The following is a 23,731-nucleotide window of genomic DNA, read 5'->3' as shown; positions in this document are numbered from 1 at the left end:
TGTCCACGTGACGGTATGAGTGTTTATTTTTCATCATCAGTATATATTTTGGGCCCGGTAACGGCGGTGCCAGTGATGGAATCGAACATGTGTGCAGCCACCATTTACTGCAAAACCTATCACAAGTCATGTCTTCTATTGGCGATCTCTCGAGTAGTGCTTCTGGCTGTAATAGCCGTCTGGACGATTCTGACCTTAACTTAGCCACTTCTTCTTCGGCAGCTTCCTCATCTTCAAATCCTAGCGCCCCCCGCCACAAGACATCCCCTAGCTGGCAACATTGTCGACTATAAGAGGGCAGGAATATACCAGCTGCCTGGGTTGATTCCAACGGAAGGAAATGGTGGTATTGCCAACCCTGCTTCGACAGGAAGAAAGCAGACAAGAAGTACAACTGCTCTGGTGGATCGTCCACTATCATCGATCATCTGCGTAAACAGCATGGAATTGTGCTCTCTAAGAGGCAAGACATCCACCGGGAAGCTACAGAAAGCCGCCTTGGAGACATCAGTTCCTTCTTGAGCAAAGAAACCCTGACCTCTACCAAGAGACGCAAGGTGACAGTAGAGGAGGATGCGCTTGACCAAGCCACTCTGCGCGAACTATACTGCCGCTACACGGTAGCTTGCAGTCTCCCTTTTGCTCAGGTCGAACACCCAGCCTTTCGTAACTTCATCCGCTATCTTCGTCCGGCTGCCGATGATCTCCTTCCAAGGTCTGGCGATACAGTTAAAACCGACTTACAATGGGGCTATGAAAACAAGAAGGAGTTTGTAAAGAGAGCTTTGCAAAATGCTCTTTCTTTGATCCATATTATTCCTGACAATTGGACTTCGCCGAATGGTTTGGGGGTCATTGGTTTCACAGTTCAATTCGTAGCCAAAGATCACGGTTTACAATCGCTTGTGGTGAGGATTAAGGAGCTGGAAGGAGAACACAGTGGAGAAAACATGGCCGAAGCCATCATGGAGTTCATACGAGAATATGGAATCGCTATAAAAGTTGGATATTTCATGATGGACAATGCTAGCAACATGAACACCATGATTGACAAGGTCTCTGACGAACTAAAGCGAGAGTTTGATGTTCTACGACCCTCTTCCTCACCGGCTTCGCTGTACCGGCCACATCATAAACCTGGCCATGATGGAATTTCTCATAGGAAAACGGCCGCGGACGACAGGCTCCTATGGTGGGCCGTCCGAAGAGGAGATTGAGGAATGGAGAAAGCGAGGGGCGATAGGAAAGCTTCATAATATCGTGGTCTATAACGATGCGACAATGGCCAACGAGGGCGTTCAAAATTCCATCGCTGACGTTCTTCCCACCATGGATTATCTCCTACACCACATCGAGGCCGCCAGGGAGGCCACCACCATCCCCCACTTGGCTACGATGATGGAGACTGCTTGGGCCAAACTGGCCGACTACTATGAATTGACAGAAGACTCTCCAGTCTATTCAGCAGCCACAGTCTTAAACCCTTCTTTCAAGTGGGCGTACATGGAGAAGACTTGGGAAGACAAGACGGAATGGATTGAGAGAGCTAAATCTCGGGTAGGGCAGCTGTGGAGGCAATCATACAAATCAACTTCTTCCTTGCCAGTTCTTCGACCAGGCTTAGCAGAGGAGCCAACTACGAGGCGACTAAATGGGTACAAAATGTGGATGAATGAGCAGAAGGCGACGATTTTCAACACAGACGATGACGAGTACGAAGTGTACTGCCGTGAGCCTGTTGTGATGACGCCAGACCCGCTGAAATGGTGGCTGGAGGTGGCCCAGCGAAAACGATTCCCTAGCTTGTCATTGATGGCCATTGACATTCTTTCTATTGCAGCCATGTCTTCTGGGACAGAGCGACTCTTCTCGAAATCAAAACTTACGGTAACCGATCAGCGAGGAGCTATGGACGCTGAAACTTTAAATCTCGTAGAATGTCTACGTTCCTGGGACAGCAGCGCCTTGATAGTCCCATCAGATGTGAGTTTTCTGCTTCATGAGGACTACCGTCAGCTAATTGCAGAGTCTAGTGTCGCTATGTCGATGCGGCTGCTGGGTTCAACCACTCTGATGCATTGGGGCGCGATGAGAGCGGTGGGGGATCAGGCACAGTGGAGATGACATAGGGGAGCTTGGAGGTAGAATCATAGATAGCAAAGGCTACAAGTCATATGTTGTGATTTAGACTAATAGTCCAGACTGCAGTCTGGTCTGATGATGACGGACGGACCAACAGTCCAGTCTGGCAAAGACGGACCGGACCGTCCGTCTGGTCTGACGATAACGAACAGACCAACAGTCCAGTCTGCCCATGACAGACCGACGACTAGTCCAGTCTGACCATGACGGACCGACTAACAGTCCAGTCTGAGGTTTCCAGACTGACTGTTTGGACTATTAGGAGCGCTGTGTGAGATGCCCGCTTTGCTGTCTGACAAGGGGTTCGGGGAGGAAATTGCCACACGCTTTGATGTTATAACGATAGTACCGCCGAACTTATTCATTTCACATGTTTTCAGGCAGCGGTGGGGGGGAGAAACCTGGTATAAGCGCTGGTACCCGCTGTGGAATGTTTGTTGTAATCCATATATACCGAGACTTTGATTAACATGGTATGACAGTTGCCATCCCAATGATGAACCAGTTCATGGGATAAAAGTCCTTCATGCGAACCAAACCCCCTGACATCCCACTACCCAACGCGCAAGAAGCGTGCCCATAGAAAAACAAATCCGAGGTACGTGCGGATCCGCATGACTACTTCTACTTGGACTAGCGATGAAAACCCAGGACAAAAATGCACGTAACAAGTGAGCAGTCTCCAGGGAAAAGGTCGCTGCTGTTTCACATTTGAGCAACGGTGATCAAGGTCTAGCGCTATCCGGTGACAATTAAGTATCAGAAGATCAAGGAGAGGGGTGCTGAAGCAACAAACGTAAAGGGAGCAGATAGGGTATATTGAGAGAAGCGTGCAATGATAACAGCAGGCTGCGACTTCCCCAGCTCAGCGCACTCATCACAGTCGAACGATATATAAAACCACGAGACGAGGGCCTACAGATGATTACAGCCACACGAAATATCTAAACTACCGAGCCCACACTGTGTTCGCTTTTGGAGGGCGCTGAGAAAACATATCCCAGCGAGGGTCTAGTATGCCAATGCGGTTTGTCAAACGCGAAGGGAGGGGGATGGGTGGGCGGGGTGGTGATGGTGGCGGCAGAGGCGGTAGTGACAAGGAGGTGGCTGAAGAGGTGATGGCATCGTTGTTTTTGCACTTTCTCAACCTTTGGAATGGGGCCTTGGTAGAGATGTATTTGTATTGGAGTGCAAATTTGCGGGTCCCAGTGAAGAAATTGATACGCGTTTCAATGAATATTATATGTTTTTGAAAACGTTGCCTCGGATCGGTGAGGTATTTTGGCAAAATATATTGCGTGGATGTCAAGCATATGATGAGTGGGCTGGAAGAAAGTAAATGGTCTTTTATTGAGGAGAAAGGGGCGAACTTTTGACCCCTTATATACTCGACGGCTTCAGAGGGCTGCGGATTTCAGAGATGGTCCTAGTGGTGGTCTGGAAGGGGTCAATGTGAGATGAAATAAACCACTTACACCCACAACATTGCCATCTCCACACTCGGCATCACCCGCCAGAGCAAAAACCTGTACAGTAAGTACATACAGGACCTCGAGCGGATGTATGAGGTATGAGGTATGAGGTATGAGGTATGAGGTATGAGGTATGAGGAATGAGGAATGAGGAATGAGGAATGCGGGTTGGCAGGCACAAGTCGGCCCTTTTGCGGCAAGGGAGGCGGGCTTACTCAGTCTATGTGATCCTACTCAGGACATACAGGACAGGACAGGACAGGACAGTAAATAACATCATGACATGCATCAAACTGACAAATGAAGGGCTGCCGTGCATACAATGCCCCGCTTGTACCCTCACTTTACCCTCACTCGTACCCTCGCTAAGTGTGTCCTCGTACCCCTAGTGTACCCTCGCTAAGTGTGTCCTCGTACCCCTAGTGTACCCTCGCTAAGTGTGTCCTACCCCTAGTGTAGTGTACCCTAGCTACTGTAAGTGTGTCCTCCTACCCTAGTGTACCTCGCTGCATTCAGCAGTCAGCGTCAGCCCATGGCCCCTGATACCCCATCTCTACTTCCCAGTGTACCTCCATACCCCATACCCCATACCCCATACCCCATCCCATCCCCCATCCATCTCACTCCCACCACTCTCACTCTATCAATCCCACTACTCTCACTCTATCACTGCCACCACTCTCACTCCCACCACTCTCACTCCCACCACTCTCACTCCCACTACTCTCACTCCCACTACTCTCACTCCCACTACTCTCACTCCCACTACTCTCACTCCCACTACTCTCACTCCCACTACTCTCACTCCCACCACTCCCACCACTCCCACTACTCCCATCCCCGCAAAAACCTGTCAAATCCCCCCCCCCACACCCTCAAACCCCCCACCCCCCAACTCTCCGCTCATTCCACCACCCATCCCACCCATCCTCCACCCCAAAGCCGCCGCTCCGAATATCCTCGCCCAGCTTCCTCACCCCATATCACCGCCGACTACCTCTCCGACGGCGACAACCTCGTCCGCTCCTTCGCAATAACCTCCAACAACCCTCGCCGACGCACATCCCCATCGGTGACGGCTACAACGTTACCACGGCCTGTCCGCCGCCCCTCGAACCTCCCTACCCATCACGACCTCATCACAAACTCCCCGAATCATGTCCTCCGCAACACCCTCCTCCTCCTCCTCCTCCGCCTCATCCGGCTCCTCCGCTCCTCCACCACCAACACCCTCAACAACCGCACCGCTACCCACAACCACAACAACCACAACCACAACCACAACCTCGACCTCCGTCAAACGCGCCTGCGACGCCTGCCATCGCCGAAAGGTGAAATGCGACGGCCTCTCCCCCTGCCGCAACTGCTCCTCCGCCCAGCTCGCCTGCACATACAACGCCATCCCACAAAAGAAGGGCCCCAAGGGCTCCCGCGCAAAAGTCATCTCCGAGCTGCGCGAGCAGAACCGCCAGTCCGCCCTCTCCTCCAAGGCGCACGCGCGCCTGCTCGCCGGGAATGCCTTCGCCAGCCCGCCACCGCTGTGCGCGCCTACGCTCGCTCCGACGCCCGGGTTGTTGACAAATGAGATCGTAGCCCAGTGTATCGATTTCTTCTTCGTGAATATGTACCCCACGATCCCCATCCTACATCGCGGGAAGCTGGAGGCGCAGGCGAGGTTCGCGGATAGAGATACGGATACGTATTGTTTGCTCACGTCGCTGTGCGCGTTCATGCTCATCCAGCCGGGGATGCCGGTGCCGGGTGACCCGATGGGGCTCGATAGCATGCCCGGTGCGAATCTGATGAGCGGGACGATGCTGATGGAGGAGACGATCCGCGTAAGGAAGGGGTATGACCACCTCGAGTCGCCGACGCTGGGGAGTCTGGCGACGAGCTACTTCTTGTTCGGCTGCTACTTTGGGCTGGATCTGCATAATAAGGCGTGGTTCCATCTGAGGGAGGCGACGACGCTCGCGTTGATTTTGGGGATGAACAAGGAGGAGTCGTATGCGCAGTTTGATGTGATTGAATCGTCGAGGAGGAGACGGTTGTATTGGCTGTTGTTTGTGGCTGAGAGGTATGTTTCTATTCCATGGTTTTATTGAGCTACAACTAACATATTCAGATCGTATGCTCTGCAACGACACCGTCCACTCACTCTCCCATCGACTATTGAGCTTCCTACCGCGAACGACGATCCGACAGAACACTCTGCCCCACTTACTGGCTTCATCCACCTCGTCACCCTCTTCAAGCCTTTCGACGACAAGTTCGTCGCTCTCTGGAACAAGACACGCGACGACTGCTCTCCAGCTTACCTGTCGGCTCTGCAGAAGCAGCTTTCGGACGCACTTCCCGCATACCTCAACAGCACCGAGTCCCAGGCTGCTGAGCTGCGCATCAACCAGCAGTGGCTGCGCAATGTGGTCTGGCAGTTGGGTATCTCGAACGGGTGCGTCAGCAGCGGCAACGACGACCCGAGCATGACATTCCAGTATCCGGTCGAGATCTCAAGAGACCTCATCGCGATGACCGCAGGCTTCTCCCCACATTCGATAGAAGTCCACGGCGTAGGACTGGTACGTTCCCTTGCCATCCAACGTACAACCCTCACTAACCCCTCCCAGGTCGAGAAACTCTTCGACGTAGCCTACTCCCTCACCGACGTCCTCTCCGTCACCCCACCCCCCGCCGACCCCTTCGCCCCCGCCCCAACCGACTACCTCAACCAATTCCTCTTCCTCCTCTCCTCCCTCCGCAACGGCGACACCCGCTTCCGCCCCCTCCTCATCGCCAAGATCCACGACATCCTCCCGCGTCTCGTCACGCCCATGCTGCAGACCCTGCCCGAGCCTTCATCGGGTATGGGTCCAGGCGCCGTGGACATCTTTGACGGTTTCGGGAATGCCGGAATGGGCGTGCCTAGCCTGCCACGGCAACAGCAGCAGCAGCAGTATGACGCGAAGCCATACGACAATGAGCAATACGACGTCAAGCCCTACGACGTCAAACCCTACGACCCAAAACAATACGACATCAAACCCTTCGAAAACAAACGCCTCGACGACGTCACATCCGCCGTCCACGCACACCCACACCACCACCAACAACAACAGCAGCAACACGCACAACACACGCACACGCACACACCCCCCCAACCCCCTCTCCTAGGCCAAGAACCCCTCCCGCCGTTTCAACCTGAACAACATCACCAGCAACAGCAGCAGCCGCAAACTCCAGCGCCGTATCAGGCTATGCATACACCGCTTGATTACGCGCCGTTGACGGATTATGGGTTCATGTCTCACTCGAGGACTACATCGCAACAGCAGCAGCAACAACAGCAGCAGCAGAGGCCCGGGATGGGAGTTGGGCAGGGGAGTGGGGTGTTTGGTCATCATACGCAACAGCAGGGCGATCAGCAGGGGCAGGGCCAGCAGCATCAGTGTCTGGGGTTGGAACAGCATGATAGCGGGTTTGGGGGACTGGGGTTGGTTGGGGTGGTGGGGGTGGTGGGGGTGGGGGGTGTGGGGGGTGTGGGGGAGCATTTGCAGTATAGGTAGTGGATGGGGCAGGGGAAGGGGAATTTAGGCCGAGCTCCCGAGACGAAAGGGAAGAAGAGTGGATGGATGTAGATGAATGTGGGATTACGGAACCACGACCACGAAAGATAGGCGGAAGGTGGATGGGTGTAATGCACACGCGAACATGGGGAGGAAAACAAAGATACCTCACCCACGTACGGTGGCCGGGCGATGGACGCTCTCTTATACCGAGCCCATCCATCCGTCAAGCCGCTCCCACCCACCGACGGATAGACGGATGCGCGACGCATCGTCGCACCGCATCATCCAAATCATTGCTCACGCTCCCTCCTACATTGGGGGGGAGGCAAACTCCAACGAGAAAAAATAAACAAAAGGAAAGGGAAACCGATCAGGACACGGGAACAACAACACAGCCAAGGAGTTATCAATGGGAAACAGGCTCATTTTGTAAGGGATATATTTGGGAATTGAAATTTATCAATCAGCTAGCTACGCGACTATTTTATTGTTTTTTTGTGTTGTTTGTCATAACGTGGGAGCCCAGTCATCGTCATGGCCTTTTTTTTATAGTATTCTTCAAGGTTACGGATGCGTTTTAGGGGTGGGCGGGTTGGAGTTTTTTTGACACTAGGATGGAAATTGGAAAGGGGCCCTAGAAGGAGGGAAAGGGATGAAATGAATGAAAGTTATTCCTCTCGTATATCTATGTCTGTGATATTGAATATAGCCCTACCTTTCTCCTTTCCCCCGGCATCCCACTCATTCCCCAACAACACCACAGACCAGCAAACACATCACCACCACGCCATCCCCCCACGACACCATAAATACGACCGATCAATCCTCTTTTTTACCATGGTCACAAAATGTGAAAGGTCACGATTATGTTACTTGCTGGACTGGGTGGGCAAAGACCATCGACGGCGTATTTAAACGGGGGTGTCTGTTTGGGACGGGCTGGGAGGCTGGGGGCGTGTATGGGGGAGTTTGGGGATGGTGGTGAGAAAGGGGTGGTGGTGAGAAAGGGGTGATGGCGAGCAAGCGAGCAACGGCAAGAAACGGGGCCCCCTCCCCCAGCCAAATACTTAAATCACCAACAAGCGCCAGTGCATGTCCGCTAGGAAAGCCAAAAAACGATGAAATGCTAGTCCTATATGCGGAGGGGAGACTGTAGAGCGTCCCTTTCATTGGAATTCTTCTCTTGCCAAGTCAAGTCAAGTCAGCTGTTCCTTCCTCTTTTCTTTCGGGCAATACATTCGCGCAGCTATCCGTAATGAAGGAGCTGGCAGTTACGAGAAGTTCCATGGGTTTGATCCCTTTGATATCTTAGGGGTTAGGGGGTGTGGCGGGGGTGGTGTGACTTGTTGGTATTTGGGGAGGGGGTGGTGGCGATAGGGGGGCGATGGCGAGAAAGGGGCCGATGGTAAGATATCGATACTCTGCTTTTTGGCAGTAATCGAACAATGTAAGGGGTGCTTTTGATAGCCGCATTATTGAGAGGTATGTAGTTATGGACCATTCGTAGTTCTCCAGACTTCTTTCCGACAAAGCGACAACGCGCCGCCCATGATGATGTAGGAAAACAACTCGTACTGATTCATGTGACAGTTACGATGCTAAAACCCAGCCAGTAATCGATCTTCCTTCCTTTATCAAACCCATCGTTTCCTTCCCTTGCTAAGTCAAATCAAGTCAGTCACTCCTTCCTTAGAAAATCAGTCGTTCCTTCCTTAGAAAGTCAGTCGTTCCTTCCTCCCTTCTTTTAGGCAACACATTCGGTAAGTCCGGCCGTCGTCTTGGTCGTTCTTTCAATTTAGTTGCCAGTCGTTCCTTCCTTTGACAAGTTAACCGTTCCTTCCTTCCTTTGGGAAGCCAGTCGCCTCTTCCTCCTTCTCCTGATAAGTCGATCATTCCTTCCTCCGTCAGCAACTCACTCATTACCCCCCATCCCGTCGCCCCCCCCCCCCTTTCACATAAGTTACACCAGAACAAACCACCGAGTCTGAATACTGGCTACAAACGCTTTCTCCGGCGAAGACGTTGAAAGGGGAATGTTGGGGGGATGGAAGGGATTGATTGGTTTGTGAGGAAGTTTGAAAAAAGGGGGGGGGGGGGGGAAGGGGTAACAGCAAGAAAGGGGATGGTAAGAAGAACGATCGATGGTGAGGAGAACACGCGACAGCAACTAAGCATTAGTGACAGCAACACCCCCTACACTCACCTCGAGTACACGGCCACTCCCCCTTCCTTCAGATATTCATCACTCCAAACCTCCGATCGTCAGTCCGACACCTTCTCAGGCTTTGGGGTGCTACATCGGCTCGCCTGAACGAAGAGACCTCGATGACGAAGTCTGGTGCTTCGGCTGGGGGGGTGTAGGGTGGGATTGTGGTGTAGAGCAGCTTATATGGGAAAGCTGCTTGCAAAAGGTGATGTGACGGTTACGTTGGTAAATCACCAGTTTCCTAGCAAGCCATCGTTCCACCCTTTATCAAATCCGTCGTTCCTTCCCCTCTCTTTCCAAGTAAAGTCAAGTCCGCCGCCCCATCATCTGACAAGCAAATCTCCCGTTTGGCGGCATACATACAACTCAAGACCTCATTGAGGTTAAAGCAACCTTTACCAGCAGCCAGAGCGTTGAGGACAGCGCTGGTATATTCAATCTTCAATCTTCAATCTTCAATCTTCAATCTTCGTCTTCCTAGTAAGTTAGTCGTGCCTTCCTTCCTTTTGGCAACCACTCTTTCCTTCCTTCCTTTCTGTAATAGCCGGTGATTCCTTCCTTTGGCAAGCCAGTCGTTCCTTCCCTTGGTAAGTCGGCCGTTCCTTCCTTCACCTTTTCTATTAGTAATCCACTCCTTCCCCCTTATTTTGGCAAACCGGTCGTTATTCCTTTGAGTAGTTAGTCAGTTGTTCCTTCCTTCTGGTAGCCAGTCAGTCGTTCCTTCCTTCGCCATTATATATCACGCCACGCCACATATCATAGTACAAAAATGCTGGTATAGAAGCTCAAACATTCATTCCATATTACCTACATACTCCACGCCCAGCCCACTCACCCTAACGCCCCCACCCCCCACCCAAACCAGCCACTTTAACCATCAACCTCCATCTCCGACCTCCCCTCCTTCTTAACGCCCCCACCCTTCAACAAAAAACTCCTCCTAAAATACTCATTCGGATGCACAATCGTCTCCCCCCGCCCCAAGTTCGTCCCCTCCTCCTTCGCCCTCTTCAACTCCCTCGCATGCACATGCTCAAACACCCGGTTACACGCCATGTGATACTTCATCTTCTCCCTATCATCCTTCACCCCCTTCAGCACGCTCCCATCCGTCACCCCCGTACGCTGCAGCGTCGCGGTGAGATTCTCGAGACTGTAATGCCGGTATGGACATCCGTGCGCTTCCCCTGGTCCGGGGGGGTGCTCGGTGAGGATCTTCTGGCAGGAGAACGGACTGTACCCCCCTCCGCGTCTATTCCCATCACCCCCCACATCACCATACGAATGCCGGATATTATACCGATACTCCTTATTAAACGTATCATCCGTAACAGCACTAAACCCACTGCGCCAATACTGTAGCGAGTCCGCCAACGACAAACCCAGACCCTTGAGGAAGAGCGTGTACTGCAGACGCGCGTAGTGCTTGAGGTGGTGTGTGGTGGCGAGCGTGGTGCCGAGGGTCGACATGCAGAGGGGGAAGTTGGGAAGGAGAGAGGGGATCGAGGCTGCGGTTATGGTGCCTGCTACCATGGAGGAGGGGGCGGTGGAGGCGGGGGTGAGGAAGGTGGAGGAGAGGTGGGCGAGGATGGGGGAGAGGCGGTCGTCCTCGTCGAGGCGGGGGAGGGCGCGGGAGGTTTGCTGGGGGAGTTAGTTTTATTTCCATGGTTTAGATTATGGGGGACTCACCTCAAGCGCCTTATCAAGCCTCGCAGTAAACTCCGCAAGAACCATACTCATCTGCTCCCGTCCCGGCACATACGCATAACCCCCCTTCAGCAACACCCTCCTGCTCTCCACAAGCTCAGGGACTTTCATCCAATCCACCTTAAACCACCCCTCATCCACCATCTCGCTCGCCTTCCTCCCCTGCCCCGCCGCCACAAGCTCAGGCAATAACTCCTTCCTCTCCGCCTCCCCCACAGCCTCCCACTCCAGATTCAGACCCGCCACGAACGCGCCCCTTTCCCTGGCATCATCGCTCTGGAACCGAAGCCGAAACAGCGCCGTCTCGACCCGCGCGAAGCGCCGCCGCAGGTCCTCGGTCGACGCGAACGCGAGGCGCAGGATGAAGTGGCTGTAGTGGTCTTTTTTCCTCTCGAGGGCAAGGTTGGGAGAGGCGCTGGAGGAGGAGGAGAGGGGGAGGTATTTATCCATTAGTGGCTTCATGTGCGCGGCAGTCTCGGCGGGGGTTTTGTTGCGGAAGGAACAGGCTTCTAACTCTGCGAGGACTGGGGGGGGTTAGCATCGCATTACACTTTTACATGCCACACTGCGCCCGAGGGGAAGAAAGTGAGGGAAGAAGGACAAACCGCGCAATCGGTCAATAGCCCACTGTTCGAACTGCTCGAGCGTGATATCTGCGGTCGGGGGAAGGATGTAGAAGTTCAGACGGTGCGGGTAGGTGTGGTCCTGAAATTTAGCGACGGCGAACTGTTTTTTGCGGTGGTCGAGTTCGGCGCGCCGGTTGAAGGCGATGCGCTTTGCATCCTGGCGGATCATGGTGCGCGGTGTTGTGCTGGCGGAGTAATGGGTGAGGTGGAGTGGTGCTGGGGATTGAGGTGAAGTGCTCGTTGTCGCGACACTGGGGATGAGGTTTGGCTGGGGCGTTGGGGGACGCGATGCGACGCGACGCAAGGGGTTTAAGTGGTTGCACGTGATTTTCATTTTATGGGTGGGGATTTTACCCTTTTGGACCCCGACGCGGAATTCTAAGGATTAATGATATACCTAATAGTTTACTGCTTACAGTAATGAACGCCACTGTACCCAATGCCTTGACTCGGAAGTGCTTGGTATGAAGTCTTGCTGCCTACTGTAAGTTTCCAATAATATCAAATGAGATCGAAGCTGACTTCTGCAGGGTTTGCCGATAAATGTTTGTAGAGCTGCGCTGAGCTGTGTGGAATACTGACTAATACGTTTCCCAGATGGCCGAAAACCTTCTCTAATCGCTGCTGCTGTGTGGACCACAATCGGTGTCATCTTCCAGTATGCTACCACACGGCCCGCTTCCCCTCCAACATACTAATGGGAACAGGTCTGCGGGCTCTGGTAAGCTTGCCCTGATGTACGTGGGCCGTTTTGTTAGTGGAATTGGAGTCGGGGTATGTACTTCTACTGTCTCTTTCTATGTCAAAGTTTGAGATTCTAATGAACATGCAGGCCGCTTCCATGTTGGTGCCAGTCTACATTTCCTAACAGGCTCCTGGAGCCATCCGCGGTGGTTTAACCGGTCTGTACCAACTATTCATCGCCACTGGTGTCATGCTTTCATTCTACTACGGCGCATCATTGCACATGAAGGGCAAGGACACCTACGTTATCCCTTTGGCTCTCCAGATGATGCCCGCCGTGTAAGCATCCATGATCCCATCACTGATAAAATGATCCCATCACTGATAAACGTACTTATACCAATCTAGGGCTCTCGTGATCGGCATGCTCTTCTGTAACGAATCCCCCCGCTGGCTTGCACGCCAGGACAATTGGATTGTGGCTAAGCGCGTTCTCTCCTTGACCCGCAACCTCCCAGTCGAGGACGAGTACATCCAGATGGAGCTTACCGAAATGGCTGACCAGCTGGAGAATGAGCGCCGCCTAATCGGAGGTGCAAGCTTCATGGACTTGCAGCGCGAGATGTGGACGATCCCCGGAAACCGCAACCGCGCGCTTCTATCCATCGGCCTCATGGTCTGCCAGCAATGACCGGAACGAACGCCATCAACTACTACGCACCATAGATCTTCAGTGGCTTGGGTATCACTGGTGTGAACAATGGTCTCTTCGCCACCGGAATTTACGGTATTGTCAAGATGGTTACGTGCGCCGCCTTCCTGCTCTTCGCAGCGGATTCCCTCGGCCAAAGGAAGAGTTTAATCTGGGCCAGTGTCGCGCAGGGCTTGGCCATGTTCATCATCGGCATCTACGTCCGTGTTTACCCGCCGGAGAACAGCGCCGATGGCAAGATTAACATTCCACCATTCGGCTACGTCGCGCTCGTCTGCATCTTTCTCTTCGCCGGTTTCTTCCAGTGGGGTTGGGGCCAGTCTGCTGGATCTACGTGTCTGAGATCCCCACCGCACGTCTCCGTGGTCTCAACGTTGCGCTAGCTGCTGCGACGCAGTGGATTTTCAACTTCGTTGTCGCCAAGTCCGTGCCGATTATGCTGAAGAACGTCGGAAAGAAGGGCTACTTTCGGATTGTTCTCCTTTGCCATGATGATATTTGTGTGGTTCTTCGTGCCGGAGACCAAGGGTTTGAGTCTGGAGAGGATGGACGACTTGTTCGGTGTTACTGAGCTGGCCAAAGCTGCAGACCTTGAGGGCTCGCACACACCGACGCAGGAACTTTCGCATGGAGAGAAGGCTACGGGGACACACGTTGAGAAGCGGGCGCTTGCTTGAGAGTAGCGTGAAGGGCGGCTGCGGATGGGGATTTAACCGTAGTTGGGTGGAAGAGCTATGTTATTGATCTTTGCATAGCTATTCTAAGCTTATCATTATATCCCGTTTCAGTCCTATTCTATTTCCGTGTGGCATAGACTTAAACCTCTTGATATAGTCGGAAACTGAACCTGACAAGAAGTAAAGCAATCTGTAGAAGCATTGCGTACTTCGAGTTTGCCTTTGAGGCAGGGCATTCTACCATCACATCGAAGGCAAAACATCTGGGCAAAGAGCAAAAGAAGAAGGAATACACCGCTGCACATTTTTTGTCGTGTGCTAATTTCGTTGGTGCTGTTGTCGCTGGTGTCCTGTTGCCGTTGGCGTGCTGTTATCGTTGGCGTGCTGTTGTCGTCGCCAGATTGTTCTCGCCACCCCAATGACCCCCTATCGCTGCGTGTCTCAAAGTCCCCCCCTAATAACCGACGGCTACGAACGCTGCAAACTCGTGTTTTCGAATCTCAACAACGTGCAGCCTGTCACCATCCGCACCCAGACTCTGGGTTCTACTTCCAATGCTCCTTCGTGAATGCATCGGCTCAATCTCTGCTCCCGGTCTCGGCCTGAGCCACACACTTCCGCTCGCAAACGCATATTCTCCTATGTCGCGCTCAAGGACCCCCCTTTTATCTCTACATTTCTGATTAAAAGAGAGGGGAGGTGGTTAGAACATGTAGTTATCACTTCAATGAGGGACATAGCAAGTTATTTCCATTCATCTCCCGTATATCAGCTCGAATCAAGGGTATCTCTATGCACATTAAGCATCACAGTCATCTCTCGTCCTTCATCCCGTATCCTCATCAGCCATGACACCATATCCAACCCATAAACCTCATCCAATCCCAAAATAAATCCTCCATACTCAGTAACCAGCCTGCTGATAATAAGCCAACCCGTGACCGCGAAGCGAAAGGAGTCTGTTGCTCCATGAATGAGATGAGATAAGATGAGGCTCGCGCCTTTATCGTCTTCGATGCAGGAATGATCGCATTAAGTCGCCCAAATATGCGTCGCTCAAACCAAAATGAAATAAAAAAACAGCAGCCCAAACAAACAACGGCTGTATAACATGCAGGCTGAAACGCTAACACTTAACAGTACAAAACTCCAAATGCAACCTCAGACGCTCGCCGTCCCTCGCCTCGGCACCTCGGGCTTCTGCGCGTAAGCAACCAGTAGCTTGAAATTCGTCTCCCACCTCTCCGCCTCCTCGATGACCTTGTCATCGGCAAATATGCTCGGTCCATTGGCGCTAGGTGCCAAGGCATCGCTTTCATAGCACCGGCTGAACCACCATCTCCCGACCTTCGCCACCATCTTCGTGATACCCTCGTCACCTTGGGCACTCGAATCTTTCATCAGGTCAGCCAAGCTGACATCCTTCTTCAACCCGCCGTCACTGCTTCCTGGCGTGCCGTCGCTGGAGGTATTGGGCACAACACTCGCAACAGGGACGCCGACATTGCAACTCTTCACATCAGTGAAGCCTCGCTTGCCAGTTAGTCGCAGCACCGTATCGGCCATGGAGACCAAATTGACCTCTGGGTTCCGCGCGCTAATGCCGATCTTGAGCTTCCGAACTGCACGCCTTGTCTTGGGGCCCATGTTCATCATGTCGAGGTCCAGTATTGACATCTCGAGGTACCCGGAAAGCTTGAGCACGCGCTTAGACTCAGCAATCAGATGCTTCATCAGGGATTCCGGGCCTGCAGGTGGGAAACGGAGGACAACGACCGTGAATGTGCTCGGGGTGAACGGAAACTTCGACATCAAGTCCATATGCTGCACCTGGCGGTGGTTTTCCGGGGGTGCAGGAATAGCAACAGCCGATACTGACATGCGCTTGCCGCTGTTGCGGCCAGGTGTGGGCGAGAGATTGTAAAAGGTAGTCTCCGGGTATGTCTCTGCGGCGTAAAAAGACCAGTCATCGTTACCAAGTCCATCAATCACGAGAATAGAGTGATGCTTTGTGTGATCTGGGTTGAGAAGCAACTCGCGTGCAGGGCTGAAAAGAACATGTCCGAAAGTCAGCCACTTGCTAACAGTCATCGAGCCAATGCGGAGGTTGACCTGGGCGGCTGGCGACTCTTGAACTGGTTCCAACTTCGGTGCATCCAACTCGTTAGACCGACGAGATACATCGCTCGTTGAGGCAGACTTCGAATGTCCCGATGTGGGTCGTAGCTCGTTTTGGCTGTGGTAAGATGAAATACGCCTAGCCTTAGCACCGCTGGAAGTTCTATCACCATACACCAATATAACGTCCGTAAAAGACATTGCTGTGGTAGGGCTAGGAGCTCCAAGGGCGTTCCTGACCGTTGTCCTCAGACTTGGAGGGCGGGGATCGGCCAATTTTGGCACCCTCGACCTCTCATCAGTTGGTGGCATCACAGCCACAGCATCAATGACAGGCGACTCCTTGGCTTGATACTGTCGGGTTCGTCTAGTCTCAAATTCTTCGTATTGGAATGGCACACCATGCGAGGAAGTAGCCGATAGAGGGACCTTATCAGCATCGGTCTGGCCGATCAGATCATCATACTCAAACCAGACCTCGTCCTCTTCTAAAGCATCGTCAGCTTTTGGTATAATGGCCGTAGTTCCGGCGTAGCTGCTTCCAGTACCAGAGCTGAAACTAGTGCCGGTCTCGGAGCCTTTCCTTGGCGATATTACAAGGAAAGGCGGCTGGCGGTCAGTTTGTTGCTGGGAAGCTGGAAGTGGTTGCCGGTTTGGAGACCTCTCTGGGCTTGGGCCATTTGCAACAGAGCTTGGGTCGACAATAGAGAGCACCCGAGTCTCCTTGATCATGGTAATCCTCGCAAAAGGACGAGAGAATGACTTTGGGGAAGTAGTGTCAGGCCTGGCTTGGACGACTCTCGGAATGCGACCAACTTGGGCGAGTCTGCTTGGTCGAGCAGCTGCTGGCTCAGGCCGCTCTTCCATTTTCCACATTTTCGGTATTTCTGGACCATTTGGAGCCGTTGCTGTAACATCTTGCTGAGTTGGTGCTGGTGATGGTTTTGAAACAGGAGTTTTTGGCGGCGGCAGCATATCGCTCGATTTCCCAGAGTTCAGCAACTGTGCAGTCTCAGCTTCTCGCAAAATATTTTCAATGTCTTCGGCGCTCAAGACCCTGTCCTCATCTGGCTCAGATGAATCCATAATAGCGTAAAATGGGACATCTTTCTCCTCCGGTGAAACAACCACAGGCACTGGTTTCTGCTCCATCTTCGCGTTCTTCGCTCGTTGGAAGAAATTCCACTTTTTCGCTGGCGAGGTGGTGCGCTTCGTAAGCTTATTGGGTCCATTCACTTTCCTTCCTCGGTCTGCTCGTGATCCATCGGAAACATACGCAGTATCTAGACTGCTCGGTCCTGATTCGCCAGCAGCGGGTATCTTGATTGGAGCTGGGAGATTCAGGCTCTGAAGCTCACTCTTATTGAGTCGTAGTAGTGACCTTCTCACAGCAAGGGACTTCTTGGGGTAGAAGCTATCACTGTCACTAGTATCAGAAGTGGCTTTTGAAGCGAGAGACACTGAGCTATTGTTCGCAGTGGCGTTCCGCGGCATCGCCGATGGCCACAATGTCGCCCTCTGAGCTTCACTACTGAGGTTGGACCTCGACGACATGGCGCTGCCTTTTGATTCCAGGCTTGGGAGTGTCAAAGGCAGGCTCTGGTTGCTTTCGGTGCGGCTGAGAGCCAGACTGTTGTTAAAGTTTTCTTTGACCTCGCCCCCTCCAGAAATGACGACTGGGCTCATTCTCTGCGACAAGAAGGGATCGTGCATCGCAGTTAGACTCGAATAGCTATCTTGAGAGCCGATGGAGCCCGCATTACTCGGCCTCCTTTCCCGGTTGCCGGTAGTGTTGTGTCCACGAGATCCAAAGCGATATCCCTCGTGGCCCGTTCCAGCAGCCGGGCCTTTTCTTGTTGTCTTCTCCTGTTTATCGGTGGTCGGAATATCTCCAGGGGCAGTTTTTGTGCGCCTGCCAAATAATCCAAAGCGATGTTTAGGTACTTCTGCGGACGGGCTGGGTGTGCGAAGACCAGGGCGCGTTTGGGTCGGTTCAGGACGAAGATCAGGAATAATACCAAGACCAGCTGGTGAAGGTGTAGGCTCGCGCTGTATTTGATTCACTGGGCTTGGAGCACCACTTCTCGGCAGGCAAGATTTCGTGCCAGGACGGGTAGCAGCTCCTGCTTGAGATGAAGCGGTGGGGCCACCGCCAAACCCTTGTCCACTTAAACGACGGTCTGCTGCCGCAGGAACCCCTGATAAATTCGATTGCACAACGTTGACAGTATCTTTGATACCTCGAAGATCTGGCGTGCCATCGCGACTGGGTCGTCGAGGTGGTGCGACGGCCTGTCCAAGGTTTGACGACTTGATGTTAGTCCGCGGCGAAGTGACATTCCTGTTTGGGACATTTGTGGCTGGCGCGGCATTCATAACCGGGCGAGCAGGGGATTTTGATGCCTTCGATGGCGAGTTATCTGTCGAGGAAGCTTCTTTGAATTTCTGCGATGACCTTCTCGGAGGCGGGCTGGGAGGTAGAGGTGACAAACGCGTCGTCTTTTTCTTAGCGCTATCATTTTTCTTATCTTTCCTTCGATCCTTGACAGTGGAGCTGGATGAAGAGGAGGTAAGTGATTCTCGAAGTGCAGGAAGCCCATTTACATCAGGTGCTACGGCGTCGTTTTCCTCTGAGGCGCTGCCCATGCGCCTTCTAGTTACTGGGGGACGATTGTCCATAGGGCTTCCTTGCCGCAAACGAGGTGTCCCTCTGAGGGGAACCATAAGTCCAGGAGACTGCGAAGACATCGAAGTAGGGGTAGTGTCCCTACTGTAAGGCCCAGGCGCAGGTGATTCGGAGAACCGGGTTGATGGGCTTGCACTGTATCCGCTGAAGACACTGTACTGGCTATGGCCACTAAGTCCTGAGCTCAACGGAGTAGGGTTTGGCGGCAAGTCCTGTGTCGACAGCTTGTACGGTATATCCGACACATCCCTCTGATACAGGTTTGCAGGCGCAGTTGTTCCAAAGCGATATCTATCTAGCTCAGGTATTATCTGGGGTGGGTTATCGAGGACGGGTATTGTCGGTTCGGCACAAAATCCGAGTTCCTCGGGGGCTCGCATGGAAACTTGGTTGTGTTGTTTCGACTGTTGCAGTGGCCATGGTGGAGAAGGATCTGCCAGGTTATTGGGGTAGGTATTCTTGATCGGTTGTGTAATAATGGATGGTTTCTTTCTCAGGTTTCGCGGCTGTTGTGGCTCGGACTTGTCGTCGGTAGATCGTGCCGCAGAAGGTCGACGAAAGCCAAAGTTCGATCTTCCAGTGGGCATATATTCCGATGGATTCGCACCTGTGCGAGGCTTTGGCAGATTCGATGGGCGTCCATAATTCTTTGGCGCTTCCAGCCTTGGTTCCATCTGCACCGGCACTCTCATCTTTACCGTCTCTTCAAAAGGCCTTTCCACACGCTTCGCTCCTTGGACGCGAGTTGAGTTGGCCACGTAATGTCCAGTCCTTGTATCTTGATATCTGTATTCAGGCCTCGTGGGCGGATCAAACCCAGATCTATACGAGGCCATTATAAATCAACGCCCCTCATGCCCTATATGCGATGTTTCTAGGAGAACGTTGGATTATGAAGATGCGCTTGATATTATATTCAGCATAGTCATCCGTAGGAACTGATGCTTTATTGTCGTCGGTATCTAGGGGCAATGTGAGGTGAGCCAAGGGAGGGACAGTAGGGAGATCGGGCGATGAGTCTTACCCGTACGAAGAAATAGCCACGCCCGCGAGGACGATTAATTAAATCTTGCAATAAAGGCAGTCAGAAATAAAACGCAGGGTCAAAAGGCGAGTTCCACTATGTATCAAACAATAGTAGAAGTTGTTCCCGTTGCGAGCACCCAGGCAAACGAAGGCAGGAGGTGGGATAAAAAATGCGATGATAAACGGCAAACGGCGTGCAATGCTCCGGGAACAAGTATATATGGGGGCGAAATATAGACGGCAGTGGCGGTAGTTGCTGTACATATCCAATGGTCTTTACGGGCACGCAGCCTCGACCTCTATGGTCCAAGTTACCGCTCCGTTGTGGAGGTCAACACACTGATGGGGCCGTCTGTTTGACAGATCCCAAGTGGAGACCGGTCTCGGTGGCGGGGTCGATGGTGCGGATTCTGGAAGGGCGCTTGTCGATAGGAAAGTAAGACCCGGGATGTCTTAAACAGTCGAATTGATGGGGGGCGTGGGCTGGGAGTAGCCTGGGATAGATGGAAAGGTGTATCTGAAAGAGGCGAAAGAGCAGTCTTGTATAGGACGAGTATTGCTCATGGCGATCAACCCAACGAACATCGCGATACGACTCGTCGAGCACGACCATGGGCCCTGCATGAGCGAAGCAATAGGAGACGCCGAGACGCAGTTGAATCGGCGAAGCAGAGCTCCTATACCACAAGCAGGCAAATCGAAGGCCACATCTTGCCATTTTGGAGGAGACTAAGGTAGGAACTGTGCAGGGTGGGATCGCGAACGCGAAGGCTGGGCCCATCACCGCCACAACCATGCCAATGTGCCTAGGCGGACATGCATGGATAGGAAACACATAAGGGCTCGCGGTATCCGTGGCCTATGATGGACATCCAGGTGGATTTCCATGCATGCTTTTCGTCCAATGGGTACTTTGCGATGAGGCAGAATTGGTTGAGATTCCAGTGATAGTGATGCCAGTGATGGTTGCAAGTCACACACTCTCCAGATTCGCCGGCTCGCTGGCTAAGTGGGAAGGCAAAGCGGGACATATGCACGTCTCTTGTCGGCGGTGGCGATCATGCCACAGACGATGGCGCTTGTTGGTCGCCATGGGCCTATACAAGCTCATGTTAAGTACCATTAGTACTCTATTTCTGTAAGGTCGCAGGAGCGGTCTGTAGGAAACAATGCTATGTATGTATGCAGCTTGCTCAAGCCTTGGAAACTAACCTGCATTTCTATCTGTCATTGGGTGCCTTCATCATGTGCCTTACACCTGACCTGTTGGATCGTCAGCTTTCAGTCAGCCTTTTTACTCCTTCCGCGGAGTTCATCCCCTTTACCGTCCGCGGATCCCATATGCCTCCAACAGCCAACTATCTGACGGTCTCGTTTGACTGGATGGGCGCTCGATCCGCCTCATCCATTTTCAGAAGGTCCGTATGGGATTGGCGATATTTTGGGGCTAGACACTTCTGTAATGTCATTGGAGGGGTTGAAAAAAAAATCCCGATTATTCACACCCAACCGCCGATCAATAGTCCAGCGGCTCCCCGTAAGCTAAAGCACTAATCTAAAGCACTATCCTCGCGTGAAACAGGACCCTCGATTGTCTCTGCCCTCGATTGTCTCTGCCCTCGATTGTCTCTGCCCTCGATTGTCTCTGCCCTCGATTGTCTCTGCTTTTGATTGTCTCTGCCCTCGATTGTTTCTGTTTAGTTATTGAGATGTCTCTCCTTACCCGCAGCCGTTGAACGCCATGTAACCCAGTCTCCACTGTAGGACGATATTGATTGCAACGGCCAGCACCAAATCCTGAATGATCCTCTTACTTAGTACATTCTAGTAATGAGCTGAATGTACGTGTATCCATGTCGCTCAACTCAACTTCCTGGGGATCCCTCCCTTGTAAAACTGTTCAGGGCGATCGGCATGACTAGAATTTTCTGTCTCCCAGCATAGCTGAGCTATGCATGCGGTGACGCAGCTGGTAGTACCAACGCCCCATCGGAAGCGAGGCGCAGTCAATGCATAAAGCACTCGCCACACACTAAACAGCTGCCTTCAAGGGAACGCCGATAAATGACGTGGCATTCGCAAAACTCTCAAAAATTGAAGCCTGATAATACTTTTGCTGAATTTGATGTCTCCCAAATCGACGAGATGCAAGAGTTGGAGGGTGCGCGCTTGATTCATGGTGAAGACCCTCGTCTGGAAAGTGTGGTCAGTGAGCAGGGTTCCTAGACCTCTGATTGGGCAAGGCCATTGTGACTGGCGCCTCGACGCCCGCAGCTATTGAAAGTAACGTGATGGCGAAGTGGTGTCCTCTTCCTGGTATAATTCAATTCTTCAAAGAGGGTGTGGACTTTGTTGACGGGTGCGGGTCAGAGTGGGAGGAATGGGCCGGCCCATGTGGGTAGCTTACCACAATGTCTCTGAAGGATGGGAGATATACCCCGATTGCGGAAAGCTTTTATTGGTGTGGCATCTCGAAGGAATCCAACGGCGTTGGTGAGAATAAACGGGTCAGTTTATTGAAAGGATGCTGATTCAGCCTTGGGAAGCCACGTTTGTAAGACTCGCCCGTAACTCGCTTTAATGGGATGAAAAGATCTATGCGGCCAAGTAGAGTTCGCCATGCTTTTTCCTGGTTCCCCTGTCAGTGTTTGCTATTCCAATAGTCAGCGCGGGTCAACAACTGGTATATTGATGTTGATAAGTGATCCATCAGATTTTAGGGGGTCCCTGAAGTTTGTGGTTTTGGTTCGTTGTGGGGTGATCCGTCGTTCCTTCCTTCTCCTTTCCATGTTGTTGGCCCCTTTCCAGTCCAGACGATTCAGCTATTGATTCAGCGTATTATATTATAAGTAAGACAGTACGGCTTTAATCTATTGTGGGATTAATCGCCGCACACCTATTTGTGCCTCACCTCTGCCCAACCCATCCGACCTGGCCCTCACTATCCAAGTGCCTACGAAAGCCAAAAGTGGCCGTCTTCTCGTTGAACCGCTAACTCAAAGGTATTTAAAGGCCAACATGTCTCTCTTTCGCCTGTTCATCCCCATCTCTTCTCTTTCACGTCTAATTCATTCTATTCTTCACCCCTCCTACAAGCCTTCACTCGTAGTCACTCTTTTCAGTCTTCAATACTCCTCGTCTGCATTTCTGTTCAGTCACTTTGCACCCTCGACTCGATTCTCTTGGAACATTGGTCCGGTACCGCATGAAGATAGGCGGCCAGATCACTGGGTTTAAACAAGTCACGAAGCCGTATTTGCTACATGACGGAGCGGCTAAGAGATCCTGCTGTCCTCAACTAATGTTTTCCCTTTGGCACAGCCGATGTTAGTGACTCCGTTCAAAACTTAATCTTGTAGCATGCGAGTATCGACACCTTCCTTAAACACTACCTTGATCGGAATATCAATGTGGATGTCCAAAATATATATCGGGACTCGAGCCGCAGAAGGCCTTAATGAGGTTCGCATGTTCAATGAGCCGGTCGATCGACCCCTGGCGCCCCTAGAAGCTGACTTCTGCGCAATCAGCATCGGTTAATAACCTTCCATATATTGTGAAATTGTCTCAGATCGCAGCCCAACTGTCAGGGTCTCCAGAAGGCAGCCGGAGAGAAGTGCGCTATCAGAAACGCCTTACGAGCGAGAGAGCGAGCTTGACATCGTCGATCGATACAAGAAAGAGCAGCCTGTCATTGACAGCGAGCGACAGCTATCTGGTAAAGTGGTTGATGAGGACGTCCGAGGTGCACTAGAGCAATCGGATCATATGACGCCTGAACAACTGCTTCTAATCGACGCGGTTTTGACATTGCCCGAGACGTCGCTGGAAAGTGAATGTTAACGCAGGATTATGGCTATCAACGCCGTCACGACGTACTGCACTGTCGAGGAGGGTGCGACCTTCCGTCGCAGTCGCGCAGGTCGGCTAGTTCCACCCGTCTCCGCAATCAAAGCCGAAAAACTGCTGTGGTCCGAGGCATATATCATGCTCAGACATGCAATATCGTCGGTTACGACGGATAAGAGGCCAACTATATGCTTCGCATGTCTTGGGAACCCGAACCTGACGATTCGGGAGAGGGTCGTCTCGTTTTCAAGTCCTGGCTG

General features: G+C 52.4%; 4 protein-coding genes across 4 annotated transcripts; 2 read left to right on the top strand and 2 right to left on the bottom strand.

Moving 5' to 3' along the window:
* Nucleotides 1–4,501: 4,501 nt before the first annotated feature.
* On the top strand, nucleotides 4,502–7,892 carry VC83_08212 (uncharacterized protein). Its single transcript, XM_024471768.1, has 3 exons — nucleotides 4,502–5,691; nucleotides 5,740–6,193; nucleotides 6,242–7,892. The coding sequence occupies exons 1-3, from the start codon at nucleotides 4,772–4,774 to the stop codon at nucleotides 7,175–7,177; spliced, it is 2,310 nt and encodes a 769-aa protein (XP_024320580.1). The 5' UTR covers nucleotides 4,502–4,771; the 3' UTR covers nucleotides 7,178–7,892.
* Nucleotides 7,893–10,256: 2,364 nt separating this feature from the next.
* On the bottom strand, nucleotides 10,257–11,988 carry VC83_08211 (uncharacterized protein; the record flags this gene model as incomplete). The annotated part of the gene is made up of 3 exons (XM_024471767.1): nucleotides 11,699–11,988; nucleotides 11,076–11,617; nucleotides 10,257–11,027 (listed from the first exon to the last, which is right to left on the bottom strand). The coding sequence occupies exons 1-3, from the start codon at nucleotides 11,886–11,888 to the stop codon at nucleotides 10,257–10,259; spliced, it is 1,503 nt and encodes a 500-aa protein (XP_024320579.1). The 5' UTR covers nucleotides 11,889–11,988.
* VC83_08210 (uncharacterized protein) lies at nucleotides 11,979–13,094 on the top strand (the record flags this gene model as incomplete). The annotated part of the gene is made up of 4 exons (XM_024471766.1): nucleotides 11,979–12,203; nucleotides 12,250–12,264; nucleotides 12,317–12,742; nucleotides 12,812–13,094. The coding sequence occupies exons 3-4, from the start codon at nucleotides 12,654–12,656 to the stop codon at nucleotides 13,092–13,094; spliced, it is 372 nt and encodes a 123-aa protein (XP_024320578.1). The 5' UTR covers nucleotides 11,979–12,203; nucleotides 12,250–12,264; nucleotides 12,317–12,653.
* Nucleotides 13,095–14,576: 1,482 nt separating this feature from the next.
* Nucleotides 14,577–20,781, bottom strand: VC83_08209 (uncharacterized protein). The gene is made up of 2 exons (XM_024471765.1): nucleotides 19,621–20,781; nucleotides 14,577–19,558 (listed from the first exon to the last, which is right to left on the bottom strand). The coding sequence occupies exon 2, from the start codon at nucleotides 19,430–19,432 to the stop codon at nucleotides 14,954–14,956; it is 4,479 nt and encodes a 1,492-aa protein (XP_024320582.1). The 5' UTR covers nucleotides 19,433–19,558; nucleotides 19,621–20,781; the 3' UTR covers nucleotides 14,577–14,953.
* Nucleotides 20,782–23,731: the final 2,950 nt, after the last annotated feature.

This window comes from Pseudogymnoascus destructans (genome assembly GCF_001641265.1).
Source record: "Pseudogymnoascus destructans isolate 20631-21 unplaced genomic scaffold scaffold_25, whole genome shotgun sequence".
In the NCBI taxonomy this organism is placed as follows: domain Eukaryota; kingdom Fungi; phylum Ascomycota; class Leotiomycetes; order Thelebolales; family Thelebolaceae; genus Pseudogymnoascus; species Pseudogymnoascus destructans.
This window is presented reverse-complemented; position numbering and strand designations above follow the sequence as displayed.